The sequence below is a fragment of the Notolepis coatsorum genome (genome assembly GCF_963971535.1).
Source record: "Notolepis coatsorum genome assembly, chromosome: 6".
Taxonomy (NCBI): domain Eukaryota; kingdom Metazoa; phylum Chordata; class Actinopteri; order Aulopiformes; family Paralepididae; genus Notolepis; species Notolepis coatsorum.
In genome coordinates, this window is record NC_140170.1 from 138,594,265 (window position 1) to 138,619,377 (window position 25,113).

At 43.6% G+C, this 25,113-nt stretch overlaps 1 protein-coding gene across 1 annotated transcript in view; it reads left to right on the top strand.

The window, feature by feature from the left end:
* plxnb1b (plexin b1b) overlaps nucleotides 1–22,279 on the top strand; it is a 209,140-nt gene extending 186,861 nt beyond the window's left edge. The window contains exons 29-39 of the mRNA XM_084317760.1: nucleotides 6,207–6,353; nucleotides 7,249–7,414; nucleotides 8,594–8,697; nucleotides 8,980–9,064; nucleotides 9,842–10,008; nucleotides 10,869–11,029; nucleotides 18,698–18,845; nucleotides 19,591–19,655; nucleotides 20,698–20,773; nucleotides 20,889–20,963; nucleotides 22,152–22,279. Of these exons, the coding sequence (XP_084173886.1) occupies nucleotides 6,207–6,353; nucleotides 7,249–7,414; nucleotides 8,594–8,697; nucleotides 8,980–9,064; nucleotides 9,842–10,008; nucleotides 10,869–11,029; nucleotides 18,698–18,845; nucleotides 19,591–19,655; nucleotides 20,698–20,773; nucleotides 20,889–20,963; nucleotides 22,152–22,256 (1,299 nt within the window). The 3' untranslated portion in view covers nucleotides 22,257–22,279. The remainder of the gene's footprint in view (nucleotides 1–6,206; nucleotides 6,354–7,248; nucleotides 7,415–8,593; nucleotides 8,698–8,979; nucleotides 9,065–9,841; nucleotides 10,009–10,868; nucleotides 11,030–18,697; nucleotides 18,846–19,590; nucleotides 19,656–20,697; nucleotides 20,774–20,888; nucleotides 20,964–22,151) is intronic.
* Nucleotides 22,280–25,113: the final 2,834 nt, after the last annotated feature.

Here is a 25,113-nt window from a genome sequence, read left to right on the forward strand (position 1 = left end):
AGGTAGCTCGACTCCCACCACGGAGCTAGCCTTCCTCACCAGCTTGTTGAGCTTGTTGGTGTCCCTTGAGTTGATGTAGCCTCCCCAGCATGCCACAGCATAGAAGAGGATGCTGGCCACTACAGACTGGTCAAATGACTGCAGCAGTCTGTTGCACACATTGAAGGACCTGAGTCTCCTCAGGAAGAACAGCCTGCTCTGTCCCTTCCTGTAGAGGGCCTCTGTGTTATCCGACCAGTCCAGTTTATTGGTCAGGTGTACCCCAAGAAACCACCTCCACATCCACCCCTCGGATGGTGATGGGAATCGGGGGGGGCCTCTTCTTGCCCCTCCGGAAGTTCACCACCAGCTCCTTGGTCTTACTGGTGTTGAGTTGGAGGTGGTTGCTGTCGCTCCACCCCACGAAGCTCTCCACCAGGGCTCTGTACTCCTCCTCATCATCGTCGGTGATGTAGCTTACGATGGAGGAGTCGTCTTCTGCAGGTGGCACCCGCTTGAGTTGCGGCAGAAGTCTGAGGTGTAGAGGGTGAAGAGGAAGGGTGACAGCACAGTTCCTTGGGGGGCGCCGGTGTTGCTCACCAGTACGTCAGACTGACTGTCCTTTAGTCTGATGTACTGCGGCATCTCAGTGAGGTAGTCCTTGATCCAGGCCACCAAGCCGTGCTCCAGCTGCATCGCGGAGAGCTTCTCCGCTAGCAGTGACGGCTGGATGGTGTTGAAGGCACTGGAGAAATCAAAGAACATAATCCTCACTGAGCTGCGCGGCTTCTCCAGGTGCGCGTACGCTCTGTGGAGCATGTAGATGATGATGATAGGTATATAATAATCACAATAAAGAGAATAGAACCCGCATACACATATGCTCCAGAATAAACGTTTCATTTATAATGTTTCGTCAGGTCCATGAGGAGTAGACGCTGGAAACATGGCCAATGAAAAGTTTATTCTGTAGTATATGATAATGCAGGTTCTATTATCTTAACTAAACATTAAATACAACTTTCTCACAAAAGATATTCATGAAAATATTCTAATTAGAAAATATCTTCACTGGCACAGTGCTTAAATGCGGTATAAAGATTCAGCACTATGGTCAGGTCTGCTCAAAATAATTTATTTGTGGATGACAAACAAATGCAATGACTAAATAAACTAAATACAATACGGAATAAACTAAATAAACACATTTGGCATCTGGATCACGGGTTGGAGGTCCTGTCGGAACGAGGTCCAAACACATCTTGCCCAATTGAATGGCAAGAACACGACACCTGCAGCCAAGAAACACATTTGGCATCTCATATCCCAGTCTGTGAGCACAGTTTGGATTGCCAACGGAGGTGGAATGACCTCAAAAGGAGGACCAAGGCGAAGGTCTCATTCAATGCCTCCCAGGCAAGAAGAACGGGCGGAGGAAAATACTGTTAATCAGAATCAGAAAGGTCTTTATTGCCAAGTAGTTGTCACATACAAGGAATTTGCTTTGGCCGTTTTCGATGCGACATTAGCGGACATACATTAACCCATTCAGTGCCAACCACGAGATTAGTCGGGTTAACTCGCCATGCGTTGAGTGCCAAGACCAGAGAAAACCAGAGAAATCGTTTTAAAAAGTTTTAATCGTTATTTCTTTTATTAGCAATATCCATACATTTTTCATCCATCCAGCCTGACGTTATCATTGCGAATGGGTCTGAGCTCGAAAATGGCAAATACCGCCGCCTATCGTTTCCCGGATGGTATTGCACATCATTGGATTGGATTGGGTGGGACTGCATCAGAAAAAAATTCCGGTCCCGGGGTTTTACTTCTCGGGCATGCAGTATTGTTATAACAGATGGACTGAGGACACTCAGAGCAGCGTGGAGTATGTGTTTTGGTGCTATAACGTTGGATCAATAAACACGATCAATATTTGGAATGGCGATCAGGAATTGTGTTAGTGATGTTAAAAATCACCGATTCGCATCGGTGCACCGGCATAAACGTTCACGATGCGAGTGCACCGGTGGAATAAGTCTGCATCGGCTACAATTCAGGCTGAACTCGCGATGCATCTTGTTGTAGCGTCTTTGCATCGGTCAAAACTATTCATTCATATAATTTCCTCTCATCCACTTCTGTCAGCAGTGCACTGTGACTGCACACAGCAGAGACTATCTTTGCTTCGCTACTACAGAAGGCGAGAGCCGCGTCACAGTTATCAACAACAAACAGTGGAAGTCGAGGAGGAGGAGACATGAATAGAATTGATCGACTGGCTAACGCTAGTAGCCTCTGGCTAACGCCAGTTAGCCGTTCAGCTAACGCTAAACTACAGTGTCTAACTAACTAACGTGACTCTGCAACACCAGTTCCATTAGTGAGGAAATGGGGGGGGGGTATATTGAAGACGCTTGACAACAGGTTAAAAGATAACTTCACATTTATTGGCAATTCGTTTCTTTATATCGCTTCCTCCAGGTTCCAACTGTGTTGACAAAATGCAATCCTGGTGTGGTCAGCTACGGAGCATCAGAACGCTCAAACTCAAACACACGCTCTCTCTCTCTCTCTCTCTCCCTCTCTCCCTCTCTCCCTCTCTCCCTCTCCCCCTCTCTCTCTCTCTCTCTCTCTCTCTCTCTCTCTCTCTCTCTCTCTGTTCAATGATTTAAAGTGGCCAAACGTTACAATATAAATACTAATTGGATAGTTGATGATAAACATTTAATTTCATTATCTGAAATATTATAAAATCATTAAGTCTGCTATAAGCCATTATCCCTTTGTGTGTGATTATTATTGTCTCACAGTAGTGTGTATAATATACATTGTGTGTGTGTTTTTTTTAGCTAAAGTGGATAGAAAACGCAGTACTATGCAAAAGTCTTCTTAGGCACCCAAGAGTTTATATATAAATTGTCTTACATATAAGCTGCATATAAGGAATACAACTAAATCCTCTGTCATACCATAACATTTTATCATTATTTTGCATTGTGTTGAATCGCATCGTATCGCCCCGAATCGCATTATGTTGAATCAAATCGTATCGAATCGTATCGTATTTCAACCGGGGGTGAATCGTATTGCATCGCATCGCCCGGTGCTTCAAATGTATCGTTAATGTATTGTATCGTTGGCACCGTATCGAGATGCGCATCACATCGGCCTCAGTGATGGAGATGCACATCACTTGTTTGTGTGTGTGCGCGCTGACCACGGCATGGATAATCGATTTTTCAGCCCGCTTCTCTAGCGTGCATAAGTACACATACTATCGATAATCTAGCGTTTATTTGAAAACGATTCATAAATCAGCCGAAAAATTACGTGTTTTGTGTATTCCAGTAAAGGGCAATTATTGCGGAATTTCTCTGGAATTACTAGACATCTCCAAAACTATACTCGTATTCAAAATGGTATAAAACGGAAATGTACCAATGAAAAAACAATCCGTTTCGTACATGTTGACTGCAAGCAAGTCATTGATAAGCGAGGGGTGTTTTAGACCCATAGCCATAATTTAAGATATAGTTTAAGTGTTCGCAAATTTCCCCATCCTCCCATTGACTTACGTCCTTCCACCATCATCAAGTTCGCTGACGACACCACCGTGGTGGGCTGCATCACAAAAGGTGACGAGACCGCGTATCGCGACGAAATAGAGCAGCGGTCAGCCCTGTGCAAGGATAACAACCTGCAGTTGAACAAGCTAAAGACCCAGGAGATGATCGTGCACTACAGGAGGAAGAAGACCGACATACAGCCCCTGTATATCGACGGGGGATGTGTGGAGAGAGTCTCGGTCATCAAGTTCCTGGGTGTCCATCTGGAGGATGACCTGACCTGGAGAATCAACACCACGGCGATAGTAAAAAAGGCACAGCAGAGACTCTACTTCCTGAGAGTACTGAGAAACTACCACCTCAGACAAGACCTGCTTGTGTCTTTTTACCACTGCTCCGTGGAAAGCATCCTCACCTACTGCATAAATGTGTGGTTCCTCAGCTGCACAGCCGCAGAGAGGAGGGCGCTCCAGAGGGTCGTCAACTCGGCCCAGAAGATTATCGGCTGCCCCCTCCCCTCACTGGAGGGACTATACAACTCCCGCTGCCTCAAAAAAGCAGTAAAAATACTGAAGGACCCACACCACCCGGGCAACAAGCATCTCGTGCGGCTGCGCTCGGGCAGGCGTTTCAGCGTCATGCCCACCCGGACTAACAGACTGAAGTTTAGTTTTTATCCCAGGGCCATATGTGCACTAAACTCAGCTAAATTTTAAAACAGTCTCCCTTGCACCCCCCCCCCATCGCACACACAACATTAGGGATAGTGCAATTATCTTTTACACCCCCCTATTTATATTAATCTTATTTATGCCCCACCCCTGTTTTTATATTTAATACTGTTTTTTTTTTATCCACTTTTTCTCCCATTTTCTATATTTTCTCCCATCCCAATTTCGTATCATCCAATTCAACCCTCCCCTGTCACAAACGCTGTTTCTTGCCTCCCACAAGCCGGCTGCAATGTGGACTAAGTCATACATAGCACAAGTCCCCTCCGGTACTTGAGGTAACAGCAGTCGCATCTTTTCACCTGCGCAGCTCGATCTCTCAGTGGCGAGGAGTAACGCGTGGGAGGCTCACGCTGGCCCCGGCACTTCCTGATTCTACTGCGCAGGCGCACCAACCGACCTGTAGGAGTCGCTGTCCACAACGCCCGATCCCCACCCATCAGTTTAGCCACCCCCTAATACGGCCAATGTGTATTAGTATGAACGACCAGCTAAACTGAAAGCAATGTGGAGCGCTGGGCTCGAACAGGCGAGCCCAGCGTCTCCGCATTCGTGGCGAGCGCCTTGCCCACTACGCCACCTAGCCACCCCATATTTAATACTGTGTTTAGGACTGTTTTATTTTTTTTACTAGCACCTAGGGTTGCATTTTTTTTATTTCGTTGTAACAACTGTAACTATGACAATAAAGATCTATTCTATTCTATTCTATCCTATTCTATTCTTATTGGCACGCTAGCCCTAATATGGTCAAAGGGGCGTGGCTCTGAATGAGTTAATAAAGAGGTTGAATAAAATTAAATGGGATATAAACTAAATTAAATATAGCAGAATAGAATATAATTCTGAAATCAAATATAAGCTAGGGCTGTACAACTGTTAATAAAGAGGTTGAATAAAATTAAAGGAAATAAACTAAATATAGCACAATAGAATATAGTACAATTATAAGTAAAAAATGTAATAGGAATAGGACATGACAAACATATGCAATGACGAAAGATAGTGACAAAACAAAGGATGCAATGTGTCATGAAAATACAAATTAAGCAAGCTCTATACATTACGAAGTAAACGAAATAAAATACGAAATAAACGGAATACTAATGGTGAAAAATACTGTTATGTCTATGCCTCATTTCGGGTTTATTTCCCCCTTCCTGATATTTGCCAACAGCGCTGTCAGGTGCAGACTGCTCTGCGAGCAAACTGTGCTGGAGCAAATTGCACACCTATGGGCGTGTTTGCGCTAGCATCTCATCCGCACAATATCTTTAGTGTATAGCGTGCAAAGACTGAGCAGATACCATGCGTGCAGTTAAGGGTGCTATTAGCACTGCGCATTCCATTCTTTGTGAATTCGCCCCGAAGTCTCTAATAATAATAATAATATATAATAATAATATTATAATATATAGTAATAATTTGTTGCCCAGCGCTGAACCTCTTCTGTGAGAATGTTTGGAATGTGTCCCAGGCTCTTCTTATAGTTACTATAGTTACTGCTACCTCAAGCCTTCATTCCAATATGCAAATCCATTCTAAAACATGCATAGAACATACTAAATGACATTACATTCACATTGGTACCACAGTCATCAGAATCATCAACGTGTCCTTGATATGATAAATGGTGTTGGAATGTTATCATAGTTTGTTATTTTTCTTCTTTTTGTTTCCCTTTTGCCTTTCTCATAAAACATACTAGTGTACATATGTATGTTTTAATGATTGTAACTCATAAATACATACTAGTGTACATATGTATGTTTTAATGATTGTAACATATGGACTCTTGGAAGACTAGCCTTCAAGCTAAAAGAGATCCAAAATAAACAAACAAAATCGAAATAAACAAACAAAAAGCTAAATATACAAAATGTCATCAAGCATGTCAGGCCAGTACTAACCAGCTGTGTGTCTCTAGGACTCTGCTGGGGAGGCACTCTTCATGCTGTTCAGAGCCATCAAGCACCAGGTGGACAAAGGGCCAGTGGACGCGGTGACGGGGAAGGCCAAGCACACTCTGAATGACAACCGACTGCTGAGAGAGGATGTGGAGTACAAGACACTGGTGAGAGGACAGGCTGACGCACACAATTTCACCTCAGTTTCAATCAAAGGGAGGGCCGTTGTAGATTATGTAGCTGTGCCCTTTGACTGTTTAGAAACTTGTCCCGAATTTAAAGTATTACCCTCATCTCAACTCATCTCAGATTTTCAGAAGTTCACGGTGCGGCAACAAGCTGGTTTTTACAGATGTGAACGAACATCAACAAGATTAAACTGTATACAATAAATTAATTAGTAAATTATGCAGGTCTGTTCCAAAACAGCTTTCTGACAAATTGGAGAAAGGTGTAGGAAACTGGTTGAATGTATGCAGGCAGTGCAAAACACACAAGATGATATAGACGGATGGTATAGTAGAGTTTGTGAGCTTTTACATAGTGAGCTAGGTGGTACAGTCACAGGACCAAAGTCACCCAGGAAAATCCATAGGCCTAATAAACCATTTTGGAATGAGGAGTTAGGGGACCTATGGAAGGCAATGCGTAGAGCAGAATATATTTATTTGTTTCTCAAGTTTCAAGTTTCTTTAATAGTTGTCATACAGAAGTACAGAATACTTTCATACAAAATGCTTCTTACTGTTACGCTCCAGAGACTGTGCTAGACAAGATAGTATCAAATAACATAGTATAGCATGTAATTTAGAAGTAGAAAATGAGGTCACAGTTGAGTGAAATATAAAGGGGATAAAGAACAGAAAGAACAGTACAGAGCTCATTTCAAGCTAAGGCTAAATTAGTTTGATAAAAGGTTACGATACAAGACAGTATAACAAGGGCTATATTTTACAACTGGAAGAAACGCACGCATCCAATCCTCAGCGTTTCTGGGATCAGATCAATAAACTTGGGCCAAAAAGAAGTAAATCTCTCTCTCTGTGTCCTCTCCTCCACCAGACTCTGAACGTGCTGATGCAGGGTGGAGGTGTAAACGAGACCCAGCCGGTGCCCTCCAAGGTGCTGGACTGCGACACCATCACTCAGGTCAAGGAGAAGCTTCTGGACCATGTCTACAAGGGAACCTCCTTCTCACACCGGCCACACACTGACTCACTGGACCTGGGTCAGTCACTCACACACACACAACTCTCTCACACACACACACACACACACACACACACACACACACACACACACACACACACACACACACACACACACACACACACACACACACACACACACACACACACACACACACACACACACACACACACACACACACACACACACACACACACACACTCAACCACAGACACGCATACACGGACAGTGCAACTGTGTTTGATAACTTGCCTGTTTGATAACTTGCCTGACATTGGAGCTTGCTGTGAATGTTTTATCTGTATTTTATTGTGATGTTCTTTTTTATGTTGAAACTTTCTGCTGCCTTGCTTTGCCAGATCGCTCTTGAAAAAGAGATTTTAATCTCAATGATGCTTATCTGGTTAAATAAAGGATTTGATTGATTGACACACACACTGACTTACTTACTGGAGCTTGGTCAGACACACACACGTACACACACACACGCGCGCGCGCACACACACACTGACTCACTGGACCTGGGTCACACACACACACACACACACACACACACACACACACACACACACACACACACACACACACACACACACACACACACACACACACACACACACACACACACACACACACACACACACACAATTATACACTCAACCACAGACACGCATACACGGACAGTGCAACTGTGTTTGATAACTTGCCTGTTTGATAACTTGCCTGACATTGGAGCTTGCTGTGAATGTTTTATCTGTATTTTATTGTGATGTTCTTTTTTATGTTGAAACTTTCTGCTGCCTTGCTTTGCCAGATCGCTCTTGAAAAAGAGATTTTAATCTCAATGATGCTTATCTGGTTAAATAAAGGATTTGATTGATTGACACACACACTGACTTACTTACTGGAGCTTGGTCACACACGTACACACACGCGCGCGCACACACACACACTGACTCACTGGACCTGGGTCACACACACACACACACACACACACACACACACACACACACACAGACTCACTGGACCTAGGCCAGTCACACATACACACACACACACACACACACTTACACAAACACACACTCACTGGAACCGGGGTCAGTTATACACACACAGACAGATAGAGTTGAGGTTGTGAGCGTTGTGTTTATGTATATATTGTGTCTATATAATATATATATATGTTGTATGTGTTCAGAATGGCGGTCTGGAGTGGCTGGTCACCTCATCCTGTCTGACGAGGACCTGACGTCAGTGGTCCAGGGCAACTGGAAACGCCTCAACACACTGCAACACTACAAGGTCAGAATTCATCTACATAACCCTTTTCATAAGCCTTCTGTTGGTGTGCTGCGTTATGAGGAAACTTAAGCATTAATTGCACAGAGGTCTAAAGTAGAGAGTTGACTGAAAACATCCCTGCTGGATATTAAAATAAACAGAATATAAGGAGCTACAGTGTGCGGACCTGCTACTGTATTGCAGTCTTCCATTGGTCCTGCCTTGAAGGTAGCTGGATGTGCGTGTATATTGTTTGTCAAGGTGGAAGGGAAATAAAGTATTGTTTCTGTTTCTGTTCATCAGGTCCCAGATGGAGCCACGGTGGCGCTGGTGCCGCGCCACACCAAACACATTCACCATGACAACCATGACTATGTGGCAGGAGAGAGTGAGTTCCTTTTCAGACAACTTTGTTGTTCCCGTCAGAGTGCAGTTCCTTCTCACAGGAATGTCAACTGCTTCCTCTTTATGATATCAACTCCTGGTGACGGACATCTCAATCACCATTACTCATAAAACAATTTATTGAACCCCTTTTGAGGCCTTGCTTGTAATAAAACATATTATGGAAGGTTCACTGAACACACTTCCCCTTTTTTATCAAATCCCTGTTGCTGCACCCACACCATTCAGTTATCACCACACCCATTCAGTTATCACCACACCCATTCAGTTATCATCAAACCCATTCAGTTATCATCACTACACCCATACAGTTATCACCACACCCATACAGTTATCATCACACCCATACAGTTATCACCACACCCATACAGTTATCACCACACCATACAGTTATCATCACACCCATACAGTTACTTATCACCACACCCATACAGTTATCACCAGACCACACCCATACAGTTATCATCACACCCATACAGTTATCATCACACCCATACACCCATACAGTTATCATCACACCCATACAGTTATCATCAAACCCATACAGTTATCATCATAATCATATTATATCACCACTGGGGCAAGTAGAGGTTTAACGTAGTGTTCAAGGACATTTTGATACACAATGCTGCAATGGGGATCAAACCTGTGACCTTCAGAGTGCAGGACAGTCTCTTGTTACCGCCAGACCAATCGTTTGCCCCACACAATCCCTGTGAACTTTAACCTTTATGACCTGTGTTTTCCTGCGGTATTCCAGAGACTCCCATGCTGGAGGATGCGGATGAGGGCGGAGTGAAGTTGTGGCATCTGGTGAAGGCCAGCGAGGAGCCCGAGCTCCCCAAGCACCGGCGAGGCAGCCTGAGAGAGCGGGAGAGGGCCAAGGCCATACCGGAGATCTACCTCACACGCCTCCTCTCCATGAAGGTTGGCGGATAGGTCTTTTATATCAGTGGTTCTCAAAGTGGGATCCGGTAACCCCCAGGGGTCCTTGAGAGGGTTTCAGGGGGTCCCAAGCTGATGTAGAGAGAGTTTAATTTCACTAATACCTTATTCACTAGAAGTTTAGCACAATGAGAGAATACACGAATGACTATTCTGATCATAGGTTTCTTTCCACTGCTCTCTCTCCACCTACATACATTATAGACTATGGAATTCCAGACTAAATCATAAAAAACAATGATCTTCTTAGAGAGGGGTCCCTGAGACAAATCAAATGTGGGTCCCTGTCCCTGTTACCTGTCAATTTGTGGGTCTTTGACATGAAAAGGTTTGAGAAACAATGTTTTACATCATTATGAGTGCATAGATGGGTGGCGCCAGCGAGAATGTAATCCATAGTCCTGGCAGTGATACTATGCTCTACCTACTGAATGAAAACAGAGCCACGTGTATGGCCTTTACACACACAACTCACCTATCTAAAACCCCACCCTCTTTTCTTTATCCTCCAATCACAACCATTACTTTCATCATTTGTCCAAGGAAAGCAACAGTTGCTATTGGAGGATCAAGAAAAGAGGTAGATCAATTCCAACATAAAGGTAGGGAGATGGGCCTTAAGGTGCTACAGGCCATAGAATGGAAGTGGAACTAGCAGTTAGATAGTTGAGATCTGACATAACATTTCTATATTTGATGATGTATTCTTTTCAGTTTTTTTCTCTCTTTATCCCCTGTTTAATTGGAAATATTATACGATGTCCTGTAAAAACAAAACAATTAGTCACAACAAAACATTTATCTCTCTCCCTCCCTCTTCCTGTGCCCATCCCTCTCCACAGGGGACACTGCAGAAGTTTGTGGATGACCTGTTCACAGTGATCTTGAGCACTAGCAGGCCTGTCCCGCTGGCCGTCAAGTACTTCTTCGACCTGCTGGACGACCAGGCAGTACATCACGGCATCTCTGACCCCGAGACCATCCACATCTGGAAGACCAACAGGTATGTACACACACACACACACACACACACACACACACACAGACAGACAGACAGACAGACAGACAGACAGACAGACAGACAGACAGATTATTGTACTTGTATTACTATGCTTGTCAGGACCTTCCATTAATTATATTAACTCCGTGGGCTCTTACCTAAGATTTAACCCCTAACCTTAAATGTCTACTTTTCAATATGATGACCCAAAATGTCCTCACTTTCCTTATAAGTCCAGGTCTAGGTTGGACACCAAAGATGAAGCTTGACGCCCATGACTCTGTGCATTAAACACACAGGGTGCATTACCTCTGGGGGTTTGTCTTTATCCCTGGTGGGGATACAATTGATCCCCCATTCTGGTAGTTTATAATAGACTATTGTTCATTATAGCATTAAATTAAATACATGAATTCCTCAAAATCGTCTACACACCAGCGTCTCCCTGCATGCCAGAGCCTCCTCTCTCCAATAAGTTACTGTGAGCTGTGTTGTTGCGTTCAGTTAGAGTAACTACAGCACTACTGTGAGCTGTGTTGTTGTGTTCAGTTAGAGTAACTACAGCACTACTGTGAGCTGTGTTGTTGTGTTCAGTTAGAGTAACTATAGCACTACTGTGAGCTGTGTTGTTGTGTTCAGTTAGAGTAACTACAGCACTACTGTGAGCTGTGTTGTTGTGTTCAGTTAGAGTAAATAACTACAGCCTACACAGTCACTTTCCGTTTCACTGGTCTCAGCGTTACAGCTGAAGATGCATGTGAAGAACATCTATGGCATAAAAGGGAAGTGATGGAGATGGGACTGACTGTTGGAGTGACGTTGGGGATGATACTGAAGGACCTTGTGGCAAACCTCCGGCGAGTTTGGAGCCATTTTTCACCACTGCTTGCCAGAAGGCATATACAGTACTTTTGTAAGGGTATTCGATTATAAACATAGTTTTTTAGTTTGTTGTTTGTTTACATTTTCCTAAATGGAGGGATTCACCCTTGCAAAGATAAAGGTATTCTCAACAGGCTATGTTTTACTTTCAAACAGTTCACAGCGGTTTGCTGCTCCTTTTTCATCTTGTGATGCAAACTTTTCAGTTTTGTAAGGGGCTTTCAAATTCATGTGTCATTTAGGCCATGGTTACACCATTGAATACAGAAACGTTTTTGTTGCTGAATGATTACGTTTGCTGTCCAAGTTAAAAAGAAACGCCGTTTTGGCAGGATAACGCGTTGACCTACTGGCAACGCTGAAATTGTGTTTCTGTTTTGGATACTCGCCAAAACTCGCCGACAATGCTGCCATGTAATCTGCGTGAGCTGGATACGGAGCCGTTTTGCCCAATGCCCATGCGCAGTAGAGACCAAGGCCAAATCCTCCGCCTCCCAGACCCATGTCATGTCAACAAACCAGCAGCCACGCAAGAGTCGATTGCTCAGAGCTCCTCTTTCAATCTTAACAAGCATTAAACAAAATGGCCCAGTCATCTATTCACTTTTGTTTAATACATGAGGCGTTGTCTAATGTTATCTAGCTACTGATAGCTCCTGATATCAATGTCTGATATAATTCATCAGTTTGGCTGGCTCGTCGCTCGTGAGCTAACGTTAATTTCAGACCCTGTTAGCTGCGGCTACCGTGTTGTCAAGTTAGGGCTGGGCGATATGGAAAAAAATCATATCGCGATAACGATATGATAATTTTATTTTATTTCTCGATATCGATAATTAGCGAATTGTTATAAGTATAATTTTTTTTTTTTTTTTTTTTTTTTTTTTTTATAACAGCAGATGTATGTTTATTTTGCAGCAATTCTTTGTCATTGCCGCCATCTTTAGTGTTACATCCCCTCACACTCCAGTTCTCAGGCTGCAGCTGGTTTAAAAGCTAAAGTAAACCGGCTTCTCTGCTGGCTGTGGCTCCAGAGGAGTTGAACAGTTCTGGCTCTGCTAGTTTATTTTCGATCTTTTGGCGCTTTTTTGGTGGACAAACCACCGCACATGTGCACTGTGACTCGTGACTGGAGTCTAGTTCTGCTAGCACACATAGCCTACTGTGTACAGACGGTTTCAAAATGTATTTTAAATTAGAAAGCAAACAAAATAAATGGACAAGAGAAAAAGAAATCTGAATTTGGTCAGTATTGTCATTTGGACAAGCAAAGCCATTACTTTAAGTTGCAGGCAGGAAAGACAAGTCTGTCCACTGTCTCTGGTTTTAAAACTGCCCTGTTGCAGGTAAAAAAAAAAAAAAAAAAAACGATTTTTCGATTTTTTTTTAATTTCGATATTCGATATCGATTATTAAAATATATCGCGATATTTATTGTTATCGTTAAATCGCCCGGCCCTATGTCAAGTTATTGTTATAAGGAGCCCAGTCCAAGCTACAACTTTTGTTTAATACATGAGTTGTTGTCTAATGTTATCTAGCTACTGATAGCTCCTGATATCATCAGTTTGGTGCTGGCTGGCTAACGTGAGCTAATGTTAGCTACCTAGCTAACGTTACTTCCAAACCCTGTTAGTTGTTATGAGGAGCCCAGTCCAAGCTACAACAGTCTGCATCCCCTTAGCACTTTAATCGCCATGGGTTAAATTCATAATTTACCATCCCTCGCCAGCTCTATTTGTCTATGGAGAAGTTCCCCTTCTTTGCAGGGCTATAACTTTTTAAATTCTATTGCTAAATTGCCATTATTATGGCCCATTCAATGTCCTATATGTATTGTTCAGGGTGTAGCAACGTTAAACTTTTTCATTCACATATTCATACTAAAATATGGTCTAAAGTATAAGTATGTTTTTATCGTTTTCTGCAGCTTTCTTCAGAACGTGATTTATAGCCCTAAATGCATTATATTGATGATCAAATACAGTTTGGTAGGAATCTGTGCGAGATAAAAAGTTTCAACTGGACGTGGTTCTAGAAGTTTCTACGCATCATCTGATGATGACCGGATGGGCGGGGGATCGTTTATAATTCCGTGGGCAGCGTTTGGATGAATCATCTGAGTGGGTCATATGTTCATCAGATCAGTTAGTATAGAAGACGTTAGAAAATAACGCTGAATCTTACCGTGGCTTCCTCGCGCCGCTGGCAGATGAGCGTGGAACAGATTTTTTTCTATTATGGGATGTAGAAATGCCCGATCCATTTCCAGGTTGTATAATAGTATATACGTCCAAATAACGTTGTTTATTGAGTTAGGGCGAGCGATCTATTATCCAGTGTTTCAAGATGGAGTCGCGGGAGCTATAGCGAGTGGTCGGACCACATATGGAGTGAGCACTTCCGGTTCAAAGGGTGATTTCCGGTTGGCGATCTGCCGATCGGCCACCAGATGGCGCTCTTGAACCGCTAGAGAGTTGAGAGGAGATCAGCAGTGTGTCTCAGGGCTCCGGAAAGGAAATATGATTTCGATGACAGATTTTTGAAATATTGACATCAAAGACGAGTTACGGCGTCTTCGGCAGAATGAGCATGGCTCGGAATGACGTGAAAACTCGTTCGCGGCGATCATAGTGTTAACAATTGTGTGTATTGAGCCGTATTGTATTGTACCCATTCTGCAATCTGTTAAATAAAGTGTTCACCCATTTCTACTCGATGCTATTAACATGATGCTACATGCACATTAGCATGTAGCTAACAACACCGGATCAGACCACCACTTAGTCATAGCAAAGGTACAACTGAAGCTGAAAAGGGGGACCCCAGGAAACAGAATAACAAAGTATGACACTAAGAAACTGGAAGAAAAACTACACCAGAATCACTTCCAGATCACACTGAGGAACAAGTTCCAGACAAGTTTCAAGTTTCTTTAATAGTTGTCATACAGAAGTACAGAATACTTTTATACAAAATGCTTCTTACTGTTACGCTCCAGAGACTGTGCAAGACAAGATAAGATAAGTATGAAATAAAATAACATAGTATAGTATGTAAATTAGAAGTAAAAAATGAGGTCACAGTGTTCAGTATAGACATATGTACAATGTTCGATGCAGAATAGACGTAACTGAGTTACCATATAATATACAATACACAATACTATGCAGTGTACTAATATACAATACTATATAGTGCAAGGCAGAAATGGGATGAGGTGCAATTTAGGTACAATTTACAGTAGGTGTACGAGTTGTAGTGCAAATCCTTTATCAATAAATATAAAGTGTGTTTGTGTGATCTAAAGTGTGGAGAGTGGGTGCTGCAGTGTGTTGTTTGTTTAAGTGAGTGTGTGCGTGTGTGTGCTGTGTGCATTTGATGGTTGTTGCATATTGTTTATTGTTCGTTTAGCAGCCTGATGGCCTGGGGATAGAAGCTTCTTCTGAATCTTTCTGTGCTCGCCTTAAGACTCTCTTAGAGTCTCTTAGCCTTCCCCCTGCACCGCTTGTTGTAAATGTTCTGGAGGGTGGGAAGCCCCCCTCCAATTGTGCGTTCGGCTGAACGTGTCACTCTTTGTAGTCTGCTACGGTCTTGTGCAGTGCTATTCCCAAACCAGGAGGTGATGTTGCCAGTCAGGATGCTCTCTATTGTACATGAGTAGAAGTTCCTAAGGATCTTCTGACTGACTTGGAACTTCCTTAGGCGCCTGAGGAAGTAGAGGCGTTGTCGTGCCTTCTTCACAACACTGTCAATGTGTGTGGTCCATGTCAGGTCCTCGGATATGTGGGCTCCGAGGTACTTGAAACTGTTCACTCTCTCAACCGGTGCCCCGTCGATGCTGAGGGGGCTGTAGTCCTTGACCCCGACCTCCTGAAGTCCACAATCATCTCTTTTGTTTTGCTGACGTTCAGGGAGAGGCAGTTCTCCTGACACCACTGTGACAGATTTTCTACCTCTTCCAGGTAGGCCCTCTCGTCGTTGGCAGAGATCAGGCCCACCACTACTGTGTCATCAGCAAATTTGATGATTGTGTTGTTGTTCCGCTGTGCCACGCAGTCATGTGTGTACAGGGAGTAGAGGAGGCCCTGGTTGAAATGGGCAGTGGGGAAGAAGAAATCGACGAAAGCTGGGAGAAGATCAAAAATGTGTGGCAAACAACCTGCGAGGAAAGTCTGGGAAGAAGAAAGAAAGAAAACAAAATGTGGATCACCCAAAGAACATTGGACAGCATGGAGGAGAGGAAAAAGGCAAAGGACCACCTCAACAATGCCAGGACGAGAGCAGTCAAGGAGAAGCACACAAAGGAATACAACAGGATACATAAAGAAATAAAGAAAAAGGTCAGGGCGGACAAGAGATGCTACTATGAAGAGCTTGCTACACAAGCAGAAGAAGCAGCGGGACAGAGAAACATGAGAGAGGTATACAACATCACCAGGAAGCTCTCGGGGAGAAGGATGAGATCAGAGAAGCCCATAAAAGACAAGGCAGGAAACGCACTATCCACAAAGGAAGAACAAACAAGGAGATGGGTAGAACATTTCAGAGTTGCTCAACAGAGCACCAGCGAGCATCCCAGCAGATATACAAGCAGCAACAGACACACTCCCACTGAAAATGACCCCCCCAACAAAAGAAGAAACTAGGAAAGCAATATCACAATTGAGAGATGGGAAAGCAGCAGGACCAGACACCATTCCGAGTGAAGCATTCAAGACCGACATCACTACAAGCATCAAAGCACTCCATCCCCTCATGAGGAAAATTTGGCAAGAAGAAAGGATACCCAAAGATTGGAAAGAAGGCTACATAGTGAAGATACCAAAGAAAGGGGACCTTGCACTATGCAAGAACTACCGGGGGATCACGCTACTTTCAACCGCCAGCAAAGTCTTCAACCGGATAATTCTAGATAGGATAAAGACTGCCGTTGACATGCTCCTCAGAGACCATCGAGCAGGATTCCGGAAAGAAAGGTCATGCATAGACCAGATCGCCACACTGAGGATCATCATTGAACAGTCCCTGGAATGGAACAGCTCTTTATACATCAACTTCATCGATTTCGAACAGGCCTTTGACAGTCTAGATAGGAACAGTCTGTGGCACCTGATGGAGCACTATGGAATCCCACCGAAGTACATCAACATCATCAGAGGATCATATGACGGGATGACAAGTAGGGTACTGCACAGAGGGGAGCCCTCAAACCCGTTAGAGATAAAGACCGGAGTGAGACAAGGCTGCCTGCTGTCCCCCTTCTTGTTCCTGCTGGCCATTGATTGGACCATGAAGAAGACAACAGAAGGAGCCAGAAACGGCATCCAGTGGACACTGATGCACCAGCTTGAAGACCTCGAGTTTGCAGATGACCTAGCTCTCTTATCACACAGTCACCAGCAAATGCAACAAAAGACCAACAAACTAAAGGAAACAGCCTCAACTCTAGGAATGAAGATCAATAGGGTAAAAACCAAGATTATGAAGATCAACACAAAGTGCCAGCAAAACATTGAACTAGAGGGAGAGGCCATCGAAGAAACTAACTCCTTTACCTACCTTGGGAGCGTAGTAGATACAGCGGGTGGCACAGAAGAAGACATCAGAGTGCGAATCGGAAAAGCAAGAACGGCATACAACCTACTTGGTCGAGTATGGAGGTCTCGCAAAATAAAAACCAACACAAAGCTGAGGATCTTTAACTCCAATGTTAAATCAGTCCTCCTGTATGGCTCGGAGACCTGGAAGACAACCGTAGGGCTGAAGCAGAAAGTACAGTCCTTCATAAATGCCTGCCTCCGCCGCATTCTAAGAGTGAGATGGCCAAATGTCATTACAAATCTGGACCTGTGGGAGCGCACAAAACAACTACCCCCGCCAGAAGAAATAAAGAAGAGAAAGTGGATGTGGATAGGCCATACCCTGAGAAAGGAAGACGCAAACATCACCCGGCAAGCCCAACGATGGAACCCACCTGGAAAGAGGAAACGCGGCAGGCCTCAAAACACCTGGCGCCGTTCTTGGAAAGGGGAAATAAAAGAGGCTGGACTGGGATGGCACAACATCGTTCGGGAGGCCAAAAACCGTGCAACATGGAAAGAAATCGTCAGTGGCCTATACTCCGCAGGGAGTGCAAAGGCTTAAGTCAAAAAGTAAGTCAACAACACTGGTTTTGTGAGACTAAAACTCCGCTCTTGGGGGTCAATTGTGTTGATGTTAGTTTTGTTTCATCAACAAATCATCAACAAATGAATGAATCAACAGTGAATGTATCCGTTTTGTTTATTGCACTTTTATTGCACTTTCTTTGCTGAAAAATAAATGCTACGTTGGCTAAATGGCTCACGCGAGGCATTTAAAGATGGTGGTTTGTTGTTTTTTTTGCAGGAAGTGTATTGGTACATAAAACTTTTCTGATTGGTTGAAAATTGCCTTCATGTTCGCCACCTACTGCCACCTACTGCTTTGGCATTGTACTACATCACTGTGCTCAGGAGGCAAAACCAATGTCTAACTTGCCTGCCATTACGTTGCGTTCTGAAAAGCGAAACTGACCCTGACAACAAAACGAAAACTGGCCATTAGTGTAACCGCAGCCTTAGTCAAAGGACAATACACTAACTAGCGACAACGTTAGAGGCACCATACATCAATTATGCATCTTCCAGAAGAAGTGATATCCTCGAGAGGTGATCCTGAACCGAAACATAACACCCCACCATCTCTCTCTCTCTCTCTGTCTCTGTCTCTGTCTCTGTCTCTGTCTCTGTCTCTGTCTCTCTCCAGTCTCCCCCTGCGCTTCTGGATCAACATTGTGAAGAACCCCCAGTTCATCTTTGATGTGCAGGCGTCGGATCACGTGGACGCCGTGCTCTCTGTCATCGCCCAGACGTTCATGGATTCCTGCACCATCGCTGAGCACAAGCTGGGACGGGTGAGGGGACGAGTGAGGGGACGAGTGAGGGGACGAGTGGGGGGTCGAGTGGGGGGACGAGTGGGGGACGGGTGAGGGGACGAGTGGGGGGACGAGTGGGGGGTCGAGTGGGGGGACGAGTGGGGGGACGGGTGGGGGGACAAGTGGGGGGTCGAGTGGGGGGACGAGTGGGGGGTCGAGTGGGGGGACGAGTGAGGGAACGGGGGGACAAGTGGGGGGAAGGGGGGACGAGTGGGGGACGGGGGGACAAGTGAGGGGACGGGGGGGACGAGTGAGGGGGTGGGGAGACGAGTGAGGGGATGGATGAGGGGACGAGTGAGGGGACGGGGGATGGATGAGGGGGAAGGAGGATGGTGAGAGGAGGTGAAAAGAGTCAGGGAGGTGAAGAGAGATAAGGAGAATAGAGGGGGAGAAAGTAACAGTGAGAGGAAGAGAGAAGTAATGGGGTGAGGGCGGAGGAAGGATACTCCTTAAAGAAGCACTCCAACATTATAGGTGTTCACCATATAAGAGTCAGACAAGAAGATAGATACCAATTTCCTCTGTGCGTTCAGTAGAAAGCTATATGTCTGCAAGCTAGCTTAGCTTAGCACAAATTAATAGAAGTGGATAGGGACCAACTGTGATTCTGTAGCGATGCTGTCCTCCGACGTGTGATGTCAGTGATAGGCCTGTTGGTGTTGGTGCACGCTCCGTCGCTTGAAGCATGTTTGAGCCTCACGATTTTCTTTCTTTCTTTCAACAGGATTCACCGATCAACAAACTACTGTATGCCAGAGACATTCCTCGTTACAAGCAGATGGTTGAAAGGTAGGTTATTCTTCACACCTGCTCCGTCTCGTCTCGTCTCATCCCAGTGTTTTTGGTTTTGAACATTGCTGTAACTTCTTTCTGTCATTGAAGCTGTCATTGGCAGGACTGGGTATCAAATAGGTTGCAGATTATTGGTATCTATGTCCATTTTAAGGTATCGAATGGTGGATACTTACTAGTTCATGGATATCTTTTATTGAGGACATTAAATTACCATGGCCTGATATCATCCAGAAAAGTAAACTGAATGTTCATAATTTGTCAAATATTTGAATGGTGAAATGTGCTTTTATATAGTTTATAAGATATAGTTAAATAGTATTACAACCTGCATAGAATTAGACTTATTCAGGGGCGCCCAAGTGGCGGACCATGTAACGTGCTGCGTCGCGGCACGGCCGACCCGGGTTCGATTCCCGGACCCGGCGTTCTTTGCCGAATGTCTTCCCCTGCTCTGTCTCTAATTTCCTCCTCTCCCTCTCTCTCTACCGGACTGTAGTAAAAACACAATAAAAATCTACAAAAACATATAAAAAAAATAAAATAAAATTAGACTTATTCAAACCATCATCAAAATGTCATCATGAAACCATTTGAACCAGCATGAGTACCTGGACATTCTTGAAACAGTCTTGGTCATCATCATAAAACAGAACAAGCTTAAAGGGATAGTTCAGATTTTTTTCTAACCCTGTTTACTACCTACCAATAATGTTGTTGATTCAGCAGCATCCATGCTGTTCTCTGTACTAGCTCCGGGTAGTTAGCCACAAACCAATGCAAAGTCAATGAGGTCTGTACACGCTGACTGTGGACAACTGATGTCTACTCCACAGTGCAGCACAAAGTACATTTCAGTTGTCCTCAGTCAGTTGAGCTCAGAAAGGACTCTACTGGTAAACAACAGCATTGGTAAGTAGCAAATAGGGCTAGGGTTCCAAACATCTGAAAAATCCCTTCAAGCTACCAGTCAGATGTCAGCGTGTGTGCCTGGGTTACTTGTTCTGTATTGTAACACAACTACCTGTGTGTGTTGTAGGTACTATGCTGACATTAGACAGACCATCTCAGCCAGCGACCAGGAGATGAACTCTGCTCTAGCTGAACTGTCCAGGGTAAGTTGGAGTGGAATGCCTTCCATAACGGTACAAGTTCATAACATGGATATAACAGGTACCACTGAATGCACAATACAAACAAATCTGATGACATGAATGGCTTTCTTTTCAGAATTACTCTGGAGAGTTGAATTACCTCGTGGCGCTGCACGAGTTGTACAAGTACATCAACAAGTACTACGACCAGGTGGGTTTAGCACGCAGGCTGACTGTACGTGTGTTTGCACGTGTCATCATGTGTCTGCTCGGCTGTTTATTCTTCGTGTGTTTCAGCATGCAATTTGGTTTGTATCACGGTTTTAAAGGGGACACATCTCTTGTGTTTTTCCAACAATATAGGTCTTTGAGGTCCCCTAAACATGTCTTTAAAGTTGTTTGCTGGAAAGAAACCCCCCACTCTGATTATGCATTGGTGCATGAGCCTGTACTGTCAAAATTCAGATCAAACTGTCTAGAGGTGTTGCAGATCAAATATGACTCGAGATCCAGCAATAGCATATCAAACTTACCATTACAAATGTTGTCAGAAACATATTTTAGGTTAAACTTTAGATCTACAAGTGAGCCGCCATTTTGTACACGCATATTTTTTGAGGATGACTGGAACACGGACTTTGTGGCGCCATGTTGAGCTCTCACACCCAAATTGAATGTATACTCTAGTATTGCTAATAGGTCTGAACCAGACCATATGCCTCATTTGGATGCACAGTCTGTTCCCCATGTCCACGGAACAGCTCCAGGTTTTACATCCAGGTGACGACAAACCTCAAACCCTGAATCTTGAATCTCAAACCCTGCCCTCTTTTCTTGATCCTCCAATCACAATTGTTGCTTTCATATGACAGCGGTGATTGGAGAAGAGAGGAGGGCGGGTTTTGAGGGACTCACTCTGACTTCTAGTTTAAAGAGAAGTACATGACTTGACTGAATTGTCCTGCGACACTGGAATAACATTATATGAATTATTAAAATGGGTGGCTTTCCCCTTAAGACCAAGTTTAGCTGCTACCTTTTTAAATATTGTTTATGCTTGCTTTATATGTCTGTAACCAATGAGGTTTTATATGTCTGCACTTTATGCTCATCTTATGCCTGTATTTCTTTACCGCTGTGAAGCACTTTGAACTGCAATTTCTGTATGAAAAGTGCTATACAAATAAAGTTTATTATTATTAAGTTTTGTCGTCACACCTAACCTTGTTTTTGTGTTTTTCCACTGCCTCCCTACATCTCTCTCGTCCTCTCTGCCTCAACCCATCCCTTGCTCCCTCACTCCCTTTCCCCTCCCTCTCTCTAAACCCCCTCCCTCCCTCCTTCTTCCTCCCTCTCTACCTCTCCCTCCATCTCTCATTCCATCCATCCATCCTCTCAGATCATCACAGCGCTTGAGGAGGACACCACCGCCCAGAAGATGCAGTTGGGCTACCGTCTCCAGCAGATCGCCGCTGCCGTGGAGAACAAGGTCACCGACTTGTGACGGAGGAGCTGCAGATGTAGAGGAGAAGGGGAGGCTGGCAGGAGGGCGGGAGGGGTGGGCCGTGTTAAAGGACAAGCACTCTGCAGATGTATCCATAGACCGGAAGAACGTGGAGGAGGGGAGGATCAGACGAGGCAGATGGAAGGACGAAAAAGTGGTTAGACTCTTCTTTCGAGGAGCGACCGGTGGGGAGTGAAGATAATGTGGCATCGGGTCAGAAGATCTTTGTATTTCATTGTGTCGAGCACCGACGTTCCTCCAGAGGCTTTTTGGTACCGGTGTGTTGGTATATTTATATGGAGACCACAAGGCCCTATGTAATCTATGAACCCAGGACAACACATAAGGAGTTCATGGCGAGACGACTATTATAAACTTCCTTCTGCTTTGGACGAGACCAAAGGATGATGATGTATACGAAAACACACACACATGCACGCACGTACGGAGCACAGAGATTGGATGTCCCCCTCCTGCTCAGCCACCACTGCTGGAATCTGTCAACGTTGTGTCCTCTACTTTTCCTCTTGAATCCTTTGTGGAAAAGGCCAGCTTGAGAAAGCCTCAATTTGAAGTTGTGTGTGTCTTCAATACAACACATTGCTGGAGCTAAAACTCTTTATAGTGCAAGCCCTCGTGTCTAAAGGAGAATGGGCAGCAGTACGTGGTGAGCTAACATGGACTTGAAGACCAATGAAAGACGATCGTGTGTCATTATTTTACTTTCTGTGATGTTTTTATTTTTTTAACTGTACCTCTTATGCCTTCTGTGCTTGCCGTCGCTGTAGGGTCACATGTGTTTCACTTTCTGTGTGTTTGTGTGCGTGTGGGGATGTGTGTATTTGTGCGCGTGTGGAGACACAATAGCCCATATTGCCCCCTGGTTTACAAGCCACACCTTCCTTTTAGTTTTTTAGTTTTTGTACATTCAGTGATTTTAATCACATTATACTCTCAACTGCCTGGTTTATGTTTCTCAAGAGTTTTGTTCCAAAATGAGATATTCACAATTTAGAAAATAATTCTCTTTTATACCTACCTACAAACATGATTGCTGACATTAAAGTAAAACTCGCTATGAATATTAAGTCATTTGCCATCTTGAGACCATCGCTTACATTTTATTTTTCTAAAAATGTTAAAGTTGAATTTAAAGGTGCTGTAAATTATATCAGCATTTTGGCTAACGTCCCGTCAAACTAGGCGTTGCTGATCAAATATGATCCGGCAATTGCGTATCCTATTTCTTGCCTAAAATATTTTTTTGAGAACCGTTTAGGTGAAAACGATCAAACTGTCAAACTAGGCATTGCAGATCAAATAATTAAGAACCAGCAATTGCATATCCTATTTCGCTTGCTTAAAATGTTGTCAGAAACATATTTTAGTGAGTTGTTTAGGTGGAAAAAGTTTATGAGCAAGCCATGTCTTTCCTGCTACCTACGCCCCACTTTGTGGAGTTCTCTCTCCTGATATGATAAAGTGGATACCAGAAAATTAATTTTCGTTTTCCTGCAGAGCGGAGGGACTGGGAGACTCATGTTATTGACCAAATACTCTATCAGTAATGACTGTCAGAATGTATTTAAATACAAGTATGTATTTAATACTTATTTTAACAAAAATAAAATGGCACTTAAAGCACGTTTTAAAGGATAAAGAGGATGTTTATTTTCCATGATAATCAGATGGTTGTTTGACCTGAGAGAAGTCAAAGGAGTCAGGAGTTTGTTTCTCTGATAATCCCCACACAAACACCAGCTAAACCTAGCCACTGCTAATGCTAAATGATCAGAAGCCTATAGGAGCAAGCATGATAATTGCATACTTCTTGGCTGAATCCCCTAAAGTCAACTTAAATAAATAAAAACAGTTTAAAGCTAAATGAGGAGCGTTCTAAAAAGAAAAGAAAAAAAGGTGAAACATGTTGCGCTTGCTCTCATGACTTTTAATTTTGTAATTTAGCAGAGGCTAAATGCTGATGATGATGTTTGTGTGGTATTTACCAGAGAATCAGATAATCAAATCACACATTCAGTTTCACCTGAATCACTACTCATCACATGAAAATAAATAGAAAATAATAATCCATCAAGGTTAATTTCACAATAAAATGCGTTTTTTAACAATTTTTGGAATGAAACTCTTTCATTATCACCGTTGGACCCAGGAAGAGTAGTTGTTACATTGGTAACAGCTTATGGGTATCCATATAGAAATAAATAAATACTGACTCCCTACTAAACAAAGTGAAATTACTTTCCTACACATCAAGAACTCACAGGAGTTGCATCACTTACCTCCACTCTACCTCAGCTTACGATGCTGCATCAACTGCTTCTTGTTCCAACATTTTCTTATGCTGTTGAAGTTAACCCCCCCCTCCCCCATACACACACACACACACACACACACGCACACACACACACACAAAATTTGCTGTGGGATAGCAATGAGAAAGCCCAGCACATAGCGAAAGCCCAGCAATGATAAGGATACGTGGCATTGTGCATATTCAGTAATGCATACTCATTGGCACCATTGCTGGGTAAGCGTACACACGCACATATGCATGCACGTGCACACAGACACAAACACACTTTTCATGGTCATTTGCATTGATTTCTGTTTTAGGTCCCAAAATGGGATGATATATTCAGATTGAAAAAATGGTTCGGCATTTGACAGGTACTTCAAAACTGAATAGTTTACTTGGACTTGTGTTTTTTTTCTTGCTTTATAATCATGTTGATGTTTCTGTAGGGTAAAAGTCACTGGAGAGGCATGAAAAGAAAAACAAAGCAAAAACCTTTACGTAAAAAAAAAACACTCATTTTAGATACATGTGTGCCCCACA